Below are 11432 nucleotides of genomic sequence, written 5' to 3'. Positions count from 1 at the left end.
TCACTGCTGACACGCACACTTCCCACGCGGCACGCGTGTGCACACCTGTGCTAATCCGTGCGTCTCCCTCGTGCTGGGCGTGGCTGGGGACGCGAGGGTGGAGGCCGTGTTCCCTGTGCTCCCCGCGGCCCGTTCTGTGCTGGGGGTGGGGGGCCCAGCCCCCCCCCACCGAGGCGGGCGGTGCTGGGCTGGGGGGCCGTGGAGACGCCGTGGGGGGCACAGGCCTCGCCCAGGGCGCCACCGTCCCCGCCCCGGCCCTGCAGCCCTCAGCCGGCCCAGGGGGAGCCCTCGGGACCCCCCCCCCGGCTCCCCACCTGGGGGCCCCTCCCCCCGTCCCGGTGCCCCGGAGGCTTCCAGGCCGGGGCTCTGGCGGGGGCTGATAGGAGCAGGAAAGGCGCTGGCCGCGGCCCCGCTGATAGCCCTGGCAGTGCCCGCCGCCGGCCCGGCCGGGCCTTATCAGGGGCCGCAGGCGTGCGGGGCGGGCGCCCCCTCCCCCACCCCCCCACCCCCCGCTGGCGAAGCCCCACGGAGGGCAGCCTGGGGCCGGGCCACCGGGAGCAGCCGGGGCCCTGCGGGGGCGGCGTGGGGAGCTCGGCCCGCTGGAGACGCACCCACCCCCCCCCCCGAAAGGCGACACCTCGCACCGGCTTCCCATCCGGGGTGGGGGCTCCACGTGGACCCCCCTCAACGCGCGCCCCAGCCCCGCAGCCCCCCAGATGGCGGCTTCCTCCCGGGACTGGCCTCGCCCCCCCCCCCCCCCCCCCGCCTTCCAACCACAGTGACAGCCCAGACTCGCGGGGGCAGCCGGGCTCCGCTTCTGGGGGCTCGCAGGGCGGCCCGGCCCCCACCCTGGCCCCCACGGCCCCCCCGCCCCAGCCCCCACGGCCCCCCGGCCTCCACGGCCCCCCGGCCCCCGCCCCGGCCTCCACGTCCCCCCGGCCCCCACCCCGGCCCCCACGTCCCCCCGGCCCCCACCCCGGCCCCCTGGCCCCCACCCCGGCCCCCTGGCCCCCGCCCCGGCCTCCACGTCCCCCCGGCCCCCGCCCCGATCTCCACGGCCCCCACCCTGGCCTCCACGGCCCCCCGGCCCCCGCCCCCACGGCCCCCCGGCCCCCCGGCCCCCGCCCCGGCCTCCACGTCCCCCTGGCCCCCGCCCCGGCCTCCACGTCCCCCCAGCCCCCGCCCCGGCCTCCACGGTCCCAGCCCCAGCTGCCCCCCCCCCGTCAGCGTGAGGCCACCGCTCCCCTTCCTGTCCCCGTCTCCCCCCAGCTCCTCAACCTCTCAGCCCTCTTGGCGTTAGCAACACGTGAGCTGCGAGTTCAAACCACCAGCAAGAAAAGCCTGAGCGCACAGCCGAAGCGGCGGGGAGCACGGGAGCAGCGGGGAGCACGGGCGGGGAGCACGGGAGCGGCGGGGGGGCACGGGCGGGGAGCACGGGAGCAGCGGGGAGCACGGGCGGGGAGCACGGGAGCGGCGGGGAGCACGGCCGGGGAGCACGGGAGCGGCGGGGAGCACGGCCGGGGAGCACGGGAGCGGCGGGGAGCGCGGGGCGCGGCGTGGAGCCCCGAGGGCCCAGGCGCCGGGCAGCATGGCCGCGGCCACGCGGCTGTGCAGAGAACGCGCAGCCCCGCGTGTCTTTAAGGAAACGAGCTTTATTTGTACACTCTGAACGTTCTAATAAAAATATTATTAATAACATTAGCTACCTTCTTCCCGCGGCCGGGCGCCCAGCCCCTGAGGTAGGTGTGCGGGGACGCGGCGGGGCGCGGCCCACGGGAGCCCCCCAGCGCGTGCCCACCCGCGGCGCGGGGAGCCCACGGGGGACACCGAGGCGCGGCCTCCGCCCCCCGCGGGCTGGCCTCCGGGCTGGTAGAACGCAGGAAGCGGGGTGGGGGGCACCCCACGCCCCCGGGGGGGACACTGCGGCCGTGTCCGTGGCAAAGCCATTGACGGCAAAGAAGTCTCCGAGTCCAGACCCGGCGGGGGGCTGCGGTGCCCCCCTTCCCCGGGCGGGCGGGCGGCGGGGCCTCACTGCATCCGCTCCGGCTGCAGCTGGGGCGCCTGGTACGGCAGGAAGGCGGCGCCCGCGGGGGCGGGGGTTGCGGGGGGCAGCGCGGCGGGGTAGCCGTAGCCCACGAAGCCGGCGGGGGCGGCGGGCGAGGCGGCGTAGGGGCCCTGGTCGTAGGCGGCCGGCGGGTACGGGGCGTAGGCGGGGCTGGCGGGCGCGAACTCCAGGTAGGGCGAGGACAGGGAGGCCACGGGGCCGGCCGGGATCACCACGCCGGGCTGCAGGATGGCTTGCGGGTAGACGTAGTGGGGCGTCAGCCTGTGGGCCAAGCAGAGTCAGGGCTGGAGGCAGAGCGGGGGGGGGGGGGGGGTCAGGGTGGGGAGGGTGAGTGCGGGCCTGTGGGCCAGCTTTCCCTCCCCCCCTCCCCGGGCCCACCCCACCCCACCCCACCCCCCCACCTCCTGCGGGACCATGAGCTTTAGGAAGCTCGGGGCAAATCAACGCGCCACCGTGGGGGGCACGGGAGACGCGCGCCTGGGACCCCGGCTCCTCGAAGACACGCGACACGCGAGGACCACAGTTCAAAGCCAGCCCGGGCAGGGAACCTTACGAGGCCATCGCCACGGAGACGAGAGAAAAACCTCACGTGGCGCCGTGACTCACGGCGGCAGAGCGCAAGCCTTGCCAAGGGCTCCGGGGCGGCGTCCAGGCCCCGAGTTCAAGCTCCGCGACCAGACCGCCACCACCCACTGCAGGGGCAGTGCCATCTTGATTAAAATCTCAGGATCGCGGGCTGGGAAGGTGGCATAGCAGTACAGTGCTTGCCTGGCATGCGTGAAGCCCTGAGTTCGATTCCTCAGCACCACAGATACACAAAAAGCCGGAAGCGGCACTGTGGCTCAAGTGGCAGAGTGCTAGCCTCGAGCAAAAAGAAGCCAGGGTCAGTGCTCAGGCCCTGAGTTCAAGTCCCAGGACTGGCCAAAAAAAAAAATCACAACTGAGAAATTCAAGACAGCGAGCGAGGGCATGGAGTCAGCTTGAGAATACGGGGAGCCTGGGCGACAGCTCACACAGCCCCCCGCCTTCTGCCACCCCCCCCCCCACTCCACGGAGGCGCCCCTGCTCCAGGGCCCGGCCAGTGCAAGGCGCATCTGCCGAGGGCCCCTTGCAGGTGAGGCGGGATGGCGAAGGTGGTGGACGGGAGGGCCCCCGAGAGCCCTGCTGGTGGCCGAGCGTACCCCAACTCCACCCCACACACCGGAAAGCCCCAGGGAGCAAGGGGCAGCCAAGCCCCACCGGTGGGAGTGGGGGACACTGCAGACCCAGCCCCACCTCACCCCGGTCGCTAGGGAAACGTGCCAGGCCCCTCTGTAGCCCCCCAGGGCGGGGCTCGTGCGGGGCTGCCCGCTGGGTCGCGGGGCGCTGGGGTGCGGGTCCCACGCTGCAGCCTGAGCCCCGTTCCCGCCCCCCGGCCGGGAAGAAGCCGCACCCCTCCCCCCGCCGTCCCGGCTGAGCTCCAGCGAGCACGAGGGCCGCACGAGGGGGCGCCCCGGATTCCACGGGGGACAGGGCGGCCCCCGCAGCCCCACGGGGCCGGGGGAAGCCCGAGCGTCTCCCGTGGGGCCGGGCGGCGAGGCAAGGGGAGCGCGGGGGCGGCGAGGCAAGGGGAGCGCGGGGGCGGCGTGGGGGCGCGGGGCGGGGGGGCCCTTTCAAGGGGACCCCTTGAGAGCATTCCTTAGGCTTGGGGGTTCGGAAGCCCAGCCTGTCCCCACACGTGGGCCGGGCAGCCCTCCTGTGGGAGTCGTGGCAAAGCCAGGCAGGCCGGGCCCAAGGGGAAGGGCAGCGGGCGGCACAGGGACACCTCTGGATGTCACAGGTGGGGGTCCTGGGAGGCGCCCCCGACACTGCAGCGACCAGGGTGCCGCCAGCCATGCTCAGAACCAGCTCCGCAGATCTCACCAGCCGCACCAGAGGCGGCCGGAGGCGCCTAAGCGGAAGGAGGGAGGCCCGCACCTGCACACGCACACACACGTCCACGTGCGCGTGCACGCACACGCGCGCACGCACACACGCAACCCAACAACCTGAGCCCCAGGACCCACGTTCCCCCGCACACCAAGCCTAGACTCCACCCCATTTCCCTCCAGCCCCAGGACCTTGGCGCCCGCCATGCTTCTGCCCGCAGGCTCCTTCCCGCCGCAAGAAGCACGCTCGCCTCCTCAGCTTTCTCTGGCCTGCAGCTCTACTTTTCCTTACAGTCTGAAGGAAAACCCCTCACCTAGGCCACTGGGGTACAGAGTTCTCACCCCAGACACGACCGGGGTTCACGGCTGTCCCCCCAAAGCCAGAGCCCAGCAGACACAAGCCCCCACCCCCCGGCTGAGCCCATGGAGGCCTGGGGCCGCGTTTGGCCTGTGCCTGCCACGGTGGGCCGCCCTGCCTTCCATTTCCCCATCTGCACTTGAGGGGTTCAGACCGCGGATGGCTGTCCCTGGGGTCCCCCCTGCTCCAGAAGGGCCTGGGCCTGGGAGCGGGGGCACCGAGCCCTTGGTGGGCAGAGTGGCTGCGCGCGAGCTACCCCCACCAGGACCGGGGCAGGCGGGCCTGGCAAGCACCCCCTCACCACCGGGGTGCCGGGCCTTGCCCTGCCCTCAGAGCACAAGGCAGTCAGGAGGGAAGGGGGGAGGGCGCTTCCTGAACACAGAGCCGGGAGAGGCAAACGGCCGCTCGCGCTTGCGGGCCTGCGGGAGCCTGGTCCCAGCAGGCTGGAGATCTGCCGACCACCCTGGCACCCAGGCCCCTGGGGAGTCTCAGGAACCCCTGGGGGGCAGGGTCCCTGAGGCCTAGCAGGCGTGGAGGGGTCATGGCAGGGAAGGCTGCCTGTGGGGTCTGGGGTAGCCAGGACACACGTGACCCCGTCCACGTCACCGTGACCCTGCCCCCCCCGCCCCCCCAGTCAGACCAGACCACCCAACCAGCGGCTCTGTGGCCGGCGGCACCTAGGGGCACCCAGCTTCAGATTCCATGGTCGCCACTGAGGCCCTGCCCCCTCCTCGCTCCCCACCCCCATCCCTCCTCACAGCCAGCCTGCAGGGGGCGCTGTGATCACCAGTGGGGCCGGGCCCCTCCGGCCTGCAGGGGGCGCTGTGATCAACAGCGGGGCCGGGCCCCTCCGGCCTGCAGGGGGCGCTGTGATCAACAGCGGGGCCGGGCCCCTCCGGCCTGCAGGGGGCGCTGTGATCAACAGCGGGGCCGGGCCCCTCCGGCCTGCAGGGGGGCGCTGTGATGGCCAGCGGGGCCGGGCCCCTCCGGCCTGCAGGGGGCGCTGTGATCAACAGCGGGGCCGGGCCCCTCCAGCCTGCAGGGGGGCGCTGTGATCAACAGCGGGGCCGGGCCCCTCCGGCCTGCAGGGGGCGCTGTGGTCGCCAGCGGGGCCGGGCCCCTCCGGCCTGCAGGGGGCGCTGTGATCAACAGCGGGGCTGGGCCCCTCCGGCCTGCAGGGGGCGCTGTGATCAACAGCGGGGCCAGGGCCCTCCGGCCTGCAGAGGGCGCTGTGGTCGCCAGCGGGGCCAGGGCCCTCCGGCCTGCAGGGGGCACTGTGATCAACAGCGGGGCCGGGCCCCTCCGGCCTGCAGGGGGCGCTGTGATCGCCAGCGGGGCCGGGGCCCTCCGGCCTGCAGGGGGCGCTGTGGTCGCCAGCGGGGCCAGGGCCCTCCGGCCTGCAGGGGGCGCTGTGATGGCCAGCGGGGCTGGGCCCCTCCAGCCTGCAGGGGGGTGCTGTGATCACCAGCGGGGCCGGGCCCCTCCGGCCTGCAGGGGGCGCTGTGATGGCCAGCGGGGCCGGGCCCCTCCGGCCTGCAGGGGGCGCTGTGGTCGCAAGCTGGGCTCCGTGCCTCCGTGCGAGGCTCGGGTGCCTCTGCCTGGCCCCTGCCCCGGGTCCCGGGTCCTGGGCCCGCGGCTTCGGGAGAGGCCCCTGCAGCCCAGGAGCCCGCGGCAGGGCCCAGGAGGCAGAGTCGGAACGCAGCCTGGACGAGAACCCGAAGGCTGGCAGGCTTCCGTCCCCGCCCGGGCACAAACAACAGGTGCAGCGCGGGCTGCCAGGAGGGGCGGGGCAGCCCACGCTCCGCTCCAGCCGACTGCCAAACAGGAAGCGCTGGGGCCGTGTCTCCCAGCCCCTCGGGGGCCCCGCGGCACCCTGGGCTTGCAGACAGGACTACAGGACGCCACGCCACGCCACGCCCCGGCCTGAGCTCTGGGGGCCCGCAGACCCCGCGGAGCAGAGCCAGCCCGGGAGCCCCGCGCCCCAGGACCTCCGGCCGGGTGCCCCCACTTTGCATGGCGCGGCGTCACGCTTTGCATGCCGTGTCATTCTGAGTCACAGGGGCTCGGCCGCCCCGTGACACTGGCACCCCTCCACCGAGGAGCTCCCCCCGCCCGGCCCCCCGGCCGACGCGCCGGGCCCGCCGTGGAACAGGAGCTCTTTCAGCCTCCAGCCTGGGCCTCGGCACGAGCCGCCCAGGCACTCGGGACACCAGACACGAGGGGCTCTGCCCTGCCCCCCCCCACACAGCTGAACTGTTAGTGCCCCGAGATGACCTGCCTGCCCATGGAGCTGCCCGGGACAAGAGCTGCCGCGGGACCGGCGGAGGGCGGGGGGGCCGAACGCGGGCCTGGCGCCCTCCGGGACGGGAGGCTGCACACGAGGGCCGAGCCCCGGGGCTCACACTTGAACTCAGGGCCTGAGCACTGTTCCTCAGCCCTTTCTGCTCACGGTGCTCTTCCACCTGAGACACACTGCCCCGTCAGGCTTTCTCTTCTTTTCCTTTTTGCTGTTGGCTGGAAATAAGAGTCTCACACACTTTCCCGCCCGGACTGGCTTTGCGTCTTCAGATCTCAGCCTTCTGAGCAGCGCGGATTACAGCCAGGAGCCGGGGCGACCAGCCAGGTCCTTTAGGACCGGGGAGGGTGACGGATAGAAGCTCTTCCGAAATAACCTCCGGGGGCCCCAGGGGCAGCCAGGCCAGGGCGCCCTTCACTTCTGGGCTCTGGCTGACCGAAGCTCAGAGGGGACAGGTGTCCTTGACCCTCAGAGGCCCTTCCAGGCCGGCTCAGTACGCTGCCTGGACACAAGAACGCTCCACACTGCTCCACCTCTCCCCGGGCAGCCGGGAGCCTCTCCGCCCGAGGCCCGCGGCCCCGCCTCCCCCCCCACGCCCACCCCCGACACCGGGCATCCCCAAGGGAACCCCGCGGGCCTTGGGTGCCGATGGGAGAGGCAGGCTTCTGGGGAATCTCACCGAGCTGACGGCCTTGCTGGGCAGCCAGGCCAGGGCTCCCAGAAAGGCTTGGCCTGGAAGTGGTGCCAGGGGCTCTTCTGAACCACCTGAGCCCGGGGGGGGGGACATTTATTGACCCAGGCCCCGTGGGCCCCCGTGGCGCCCTCCTCTGGGCAGGCCGGGCCTCCACCGCCAGCCCCGCGCTGACAAAAGGGCCGAGCCAGGCCCGCGGCGCCCCAGCTCGATTGTCTACAAAGACAAAGGGGTCGCTGGGGTCGCGGCTGTCCAGGCCCGCGGAGGGCGGGAGCTCACAGCTGACCCCGCAGCCCGCCCACCGGGGCTCCACAGGGCCCGAGCAGGGGCCGGAGCTCAGGACGGTGCTCTCCGGGAAGGAGGGCCAACGCTCTACGGACAGTCCGTCCCTCCGGCCTGGCCCTGTTTGGGCCTCCACCTCTTGGCAGCCAATCAACGGTATTAAATGGCCACCCACGACCAGCCGGCGGCCTGGTTACAAACCACAGTCACCGTGAGTCAGGTGCACATGGCGGTGAACCTGTGCCCGGTTCCTGGACGCCCCGGGCCGGCGGCTCCCAGGACGCCGGGAGAAGGCAAAGGTGGCCGCGGGCCCTTCCTACTCCCCTCCGCAAAGGGCCGGAAACTCGAGTTTCTTCCCACTCACCACCCAGCACTCCGCCCCCCACCCCCGAAACACCACCAGCTCACCCTTGCCGCGGTCCCCTCAGGGACGGCACAGGGGTCCCCACGAGGGAGGCTGGTTGTCAGGATGGGTGGGAGGATGGCGGGGAGTATGGTACCCCCGCCCACACACCGGGCACGACTTTATGAGGTGCCACTCCCCTCTTTCCAGGTGAGAAAATTAAGGTGGCCATGTGTCCAGACCCAATCGTAGAGGCGGGATTTGAACCCAGGCCTGTGCTGGCCCCAGGGGCCAGGCACTGGGCACTGTCGCAGCCGCGATGGGCGACGGCAGAGCCGGAGGCTGGCACGGGAGGCCCTGGGCCCTGAAGCCGGCAGGGGCTGCACCTGCTCCGCACAGACTCACAGACACAAACAGGAAGGCCTTCCTCCTCGCCCGAACCCTTGAAGACACAAAGCCTGGGGGTGTCCCCAAACATCTCCCAACGTGGCCCTAGATGACTAGAGAACAGACCCCAGAGGGAGCAGGGAGTCTAGAACCCTCTGCCCCAGGACACTGCAAGCCTGTCCCGGGACAGACACATCCAGCCAGGCCTCCTCCAGCTCCCTAACACCCAACCTGCCAAGCCCCAAGGGCACCACCGAGCTGCCAGCGACACCCGGGGTGGGCTAGCGACCCAAGCCACGCCACAGCCCCGCCGCGAGCCTGCACGCTGCAACCGAGACCCCAAGTCCAGGCCCGGGCCGGGAAAGCCTGCTCCGGAGCCCACCCCGCCCACCGGCTCCTGCCGTGGGCCTCACGGGGGGGACCCACGCACGACAGGGGCCTTCGCGACGCAAGCGGCGTGGAAAGCAAGACACGCCGCTCTCACGCGTGGCACGCGAGGAGCTGCCGGGCCCCGCCCCGACCACGCAAAAGCGGCACCCCAGCGGGGACCCACCGCAGCGGGCAGAGCCCCACGCTGCCGCCGTCCGTCCGTCCGTCCGTCCGGGCAGCAGAGCAGGGGTGAAGGCGCCGGGGGAAGAGCCCGGCTCACTCGTTCCCCCTAGGAGCGAGCGTCCCCTCCATTCAGGTCCCCACCACACCTCGCAGGGGAGCAGGGGAGAGACGGAGGCCCCGGCTGCCCAAGGCCTGGGGGGGAAGGGGGTACGGCAGGCCGCAGGCAGGCAGGCAGGCCCCAGGCTCAGGCTTCCTGTGGCCAGGGAGGAAGACGTACATCCGCCTGCCCGGTCCTTCCACGTACGCCGTCAAACTATGCCGCGACTCTGAATAACGGAACCCCCCCCACCCACCTTTTCGGACTGGGGAAGCCCACGGCCGGGGCCTCTTCTCCCGAGACCGCCCACCCCACGCCGGCCACATCCACTCACCCATAGGTCCGCTGGATCAAGGTGGGTTGCAGCTGCTGCACACCGACCGCAAACCCTAAATGGAGAGGCATGTCAAGGGCGGCGTGCACCCCATCCAGCCCAGTCTCCAGGGATTACCAGCTCCCCATCCCCTCCTAGCACCCCCCCCCCCCGCGCCCCACACACACCAGCTGAAGCAAACTCCAGCCGGGGGGATGATGGGAGGCGGCAGAGCCGCTCTGCGTGAGGCTCAGCCTTCAACCCCGGGGCGACTTCCTCCCTCCCCGCCGGGCAGCTGGCAGTCAGGGACTTGGGCCCTCCCACTCTATCCCCGGGGCCACACACCGCCCTGACGGGGTCAAGCTCCCAAGCTGGGGTGCGTGCCCAGTAGCCAAGGCTCTGCGAGCACATGATAGCTGAGTGCCACTCCCGGGCTCCGGGGGAGGGGGGGCCCTTGCTCCACCGGGCAGATACCAGCCGCGCAGCGATGAATATGGAAACCCAGGCGAGCCCGAGCCCAGCCCTCACCGGTCTGCAGGCTGCGGGGCTTGGCGCCCAGATACGCTAGGTTCACGTTGGCCTTGCGGCCGTCGATGATGGGGTTGGGGTCTTTGCAAGCACGGTCGGCGGCTGCCCGGTCGGCCATGGTCACCTGGGGTAGCACAGAGGGATCGGGGAAGGGAAGGGGACTTGGAGGGGGGGCAGCGCTGGCACGGGTGCGCTCCCTCCCTCCCTCCCCGCTGCTGCCCCAGGACTCCAGCTTTCTCCCAAGTTCAAGTACAGAAACCACCCTCCCCTCCCCCCGGAGTGGAGAGGGAACACACCGAACCCCACGGAGGGGGAGGGGGTGGGGAGGGGTCCGGGGAGGGGCCCCGCCAGCGGTCCCCGGCGGGGCGAGGTGGGAGCCTCCCCCCCCCCCCCGCCCCGGGCCGGAAGGGAAGTAGGAAGGCGAGGCTTCAGCCGGCGTTTACTCGTTCACTGGAGTCGGGGTGCACCGGGGCGGCCCCGGCGTCTGATGGGAAGTGGGGGAGGGGGGAGGCCCCCGCGGACCCCAGGGCCGGGCTCCCGTCCCGCCGCGGCTCGGCGCCCGCCCGACGGCGGCGGGGGCGGCAGGTGCGCGGGGCGGCGCGGGCGGGGCGCGGGCGGGGCGCGGGCACTTACGAAGCCGTAGCCGCGGGACTTGCCCGTCTGGCGGTCGGTGATGACCACGGCCTCCTCGATGTCCCCGAAGCCCTCGAAGTACTTCCTGAGCGAGGCGTCGGTGGTGTGGTACGGCAGGCCGCCCACGAAGATCTTGGTGAACGTGGTGTCCTTGTGCGAGCCGTGCATGGCGCCGGGGGCGGCCGGGGCCCGCGGGAAGCCCGCGCTCGGGGCGCTCGGCGCGGGCTGCAGCAGCATGGGGGGCGCCCCGCCGCTACCGACCCGGGCCGCGCGACGCCGCGCTCATGGGGGACGACGCGAGCCGTCAGCCTGCGGGCCCGTCCGCGCGTCCGTCCGCTGCCGCCCGCGGCGCCCGACCTCGCTCCGCACCGGCGCCTCGCGAACTCGGAGCCCCGGCGTCCGCCCCGGGCTTTGTAACAGGCCCCGCCCCCGCGCGGGCCCCGCCCACCGCGCGGGCCCCGCCCCCGCCTCGGTCCCCCGCGAAGGCCCCGCCCCCGGCCTCGGCCCCGCCCCTCCTCCGGGCCACGCCCTTCTGCGCGCGGGTGCCCTCGGGAAGTGTAGTCCCGGCCCCACCCAGCCGGGAGGGGGGCAATGACGGGGCGGGAGAGGGGTCCTCGGGGCGGGGCCTGGGGGCGCAGGGGCGCGAGGGAGGGGGAGCGCTGGCCGGGAGGGAGCGCCGGGCAGCGGGTCACCTGCCCCCGTGGCCCGCGCCTGAAGCTCCGCCTGGCGCCGTGCCCCCGCCCTGCCCGTAGAGGGCGCTGTCGGGACGGACGCGAAGCTCGGGTTTCCATCTGCCAGGGTCTGTGTGTGATCCCGGCGTTGCCAGAGCCACAGGGACGCCCCAGGTTAAAAGGGGGGTGGTGTTCAGATCTAGAATTCACGCGCAAACCTGTGCGCCAGCTCCCGCCCCGGGCTTCGGAGACCCGGACGCTGATTCCTCTGTCCACACAACTGGCAGTGCGGAGGGGACTGGATCACGA

General features: G+C 72.9%; 1 protein-coding gene across 2 annotated transcripts; it reads right to left on the bottom strand.

The window, feature by feature from the left end:
- Positions 1–1096: 1096 nt before the first annotated feature.
- Rbm38 (RNA binding motif protein 38) lies at positions 1097–10842 on the bottom strand. Of its 2 annotated transcripts, XM_048349655.1 has the most exons (5): positions 10453–10842; positions 9820–9943; positions 9313–9367; positions 2020–2326; positions 1097–1112 (listed from the first exon to the last, which is right to left on the bottom strand). In XM_048349655.1, the coding sequence occupies exons 1-4, from the start codon at positions 10687–10689 to the stop codon at positions 2029–2031; spliced, it is 714 nt and encodes a 237-aa protein (XP_048205612.1). In that variant the 5' UTR covers positions 10690–10842; the 3' UTR covers positions 1097–1112; positions 2020–2028. The 2 variants fall into 2 exon arrangements, with proteins under 2 accessions (XP_048205612.1, XP_048205611.1); XM_048349654.1 differs by lacking the exon at positions 1097–1112 and having other exon boundaries at positions 1633–2326.
- Positions 10843–11432: the final 590 nt, after the last annotated feature.

This window comes from Perognathus longimembris, chromosome 6, assembly GCF_023159225.1.
Source record: "Perognathus longimembris pacificus isolate PPM17 chromosome 6, ASM2315922v1, whole genome shotgun sequence".
Lineage (NCBI taxonomy): Eukaryota > Metazoa > Chordata > Mammalia > Rodentia > Heteromyidae > Perognathus > Perognathus longimembris.
The sequence above is the reverse complement of the archived record's forward strand: the minus strand, read 5'-3'. Positions and strand labels throughout refer to the sequence as shown.

Excerpts from the sequence above, each read along its gene's own strand:
- Rbm38 (XM_048349655.1), bottom strand. The coding sequence starts at position 10,689 with ATGCTGCTGCAGCCCGCGCCGAGCGCCCCGAGCGCGGGCTTCCCGCGG. Across the intron at positions 9,368-9,819 it reads GCCCCGCAGCCTGCAGACCG|GGTTTGCGGTCGGTGTGCAG; the intron begins GTGAGGGCTGGG and ends CTCTCCATTTAG. Across the intron at positions 2,327-9,312 it reads TTGATCCAGCGGACCTATGG|GCTGACGCCCCACTACGTCT; the intron begins GTGAGTGGATGT and ends CTTGGCCCACAG.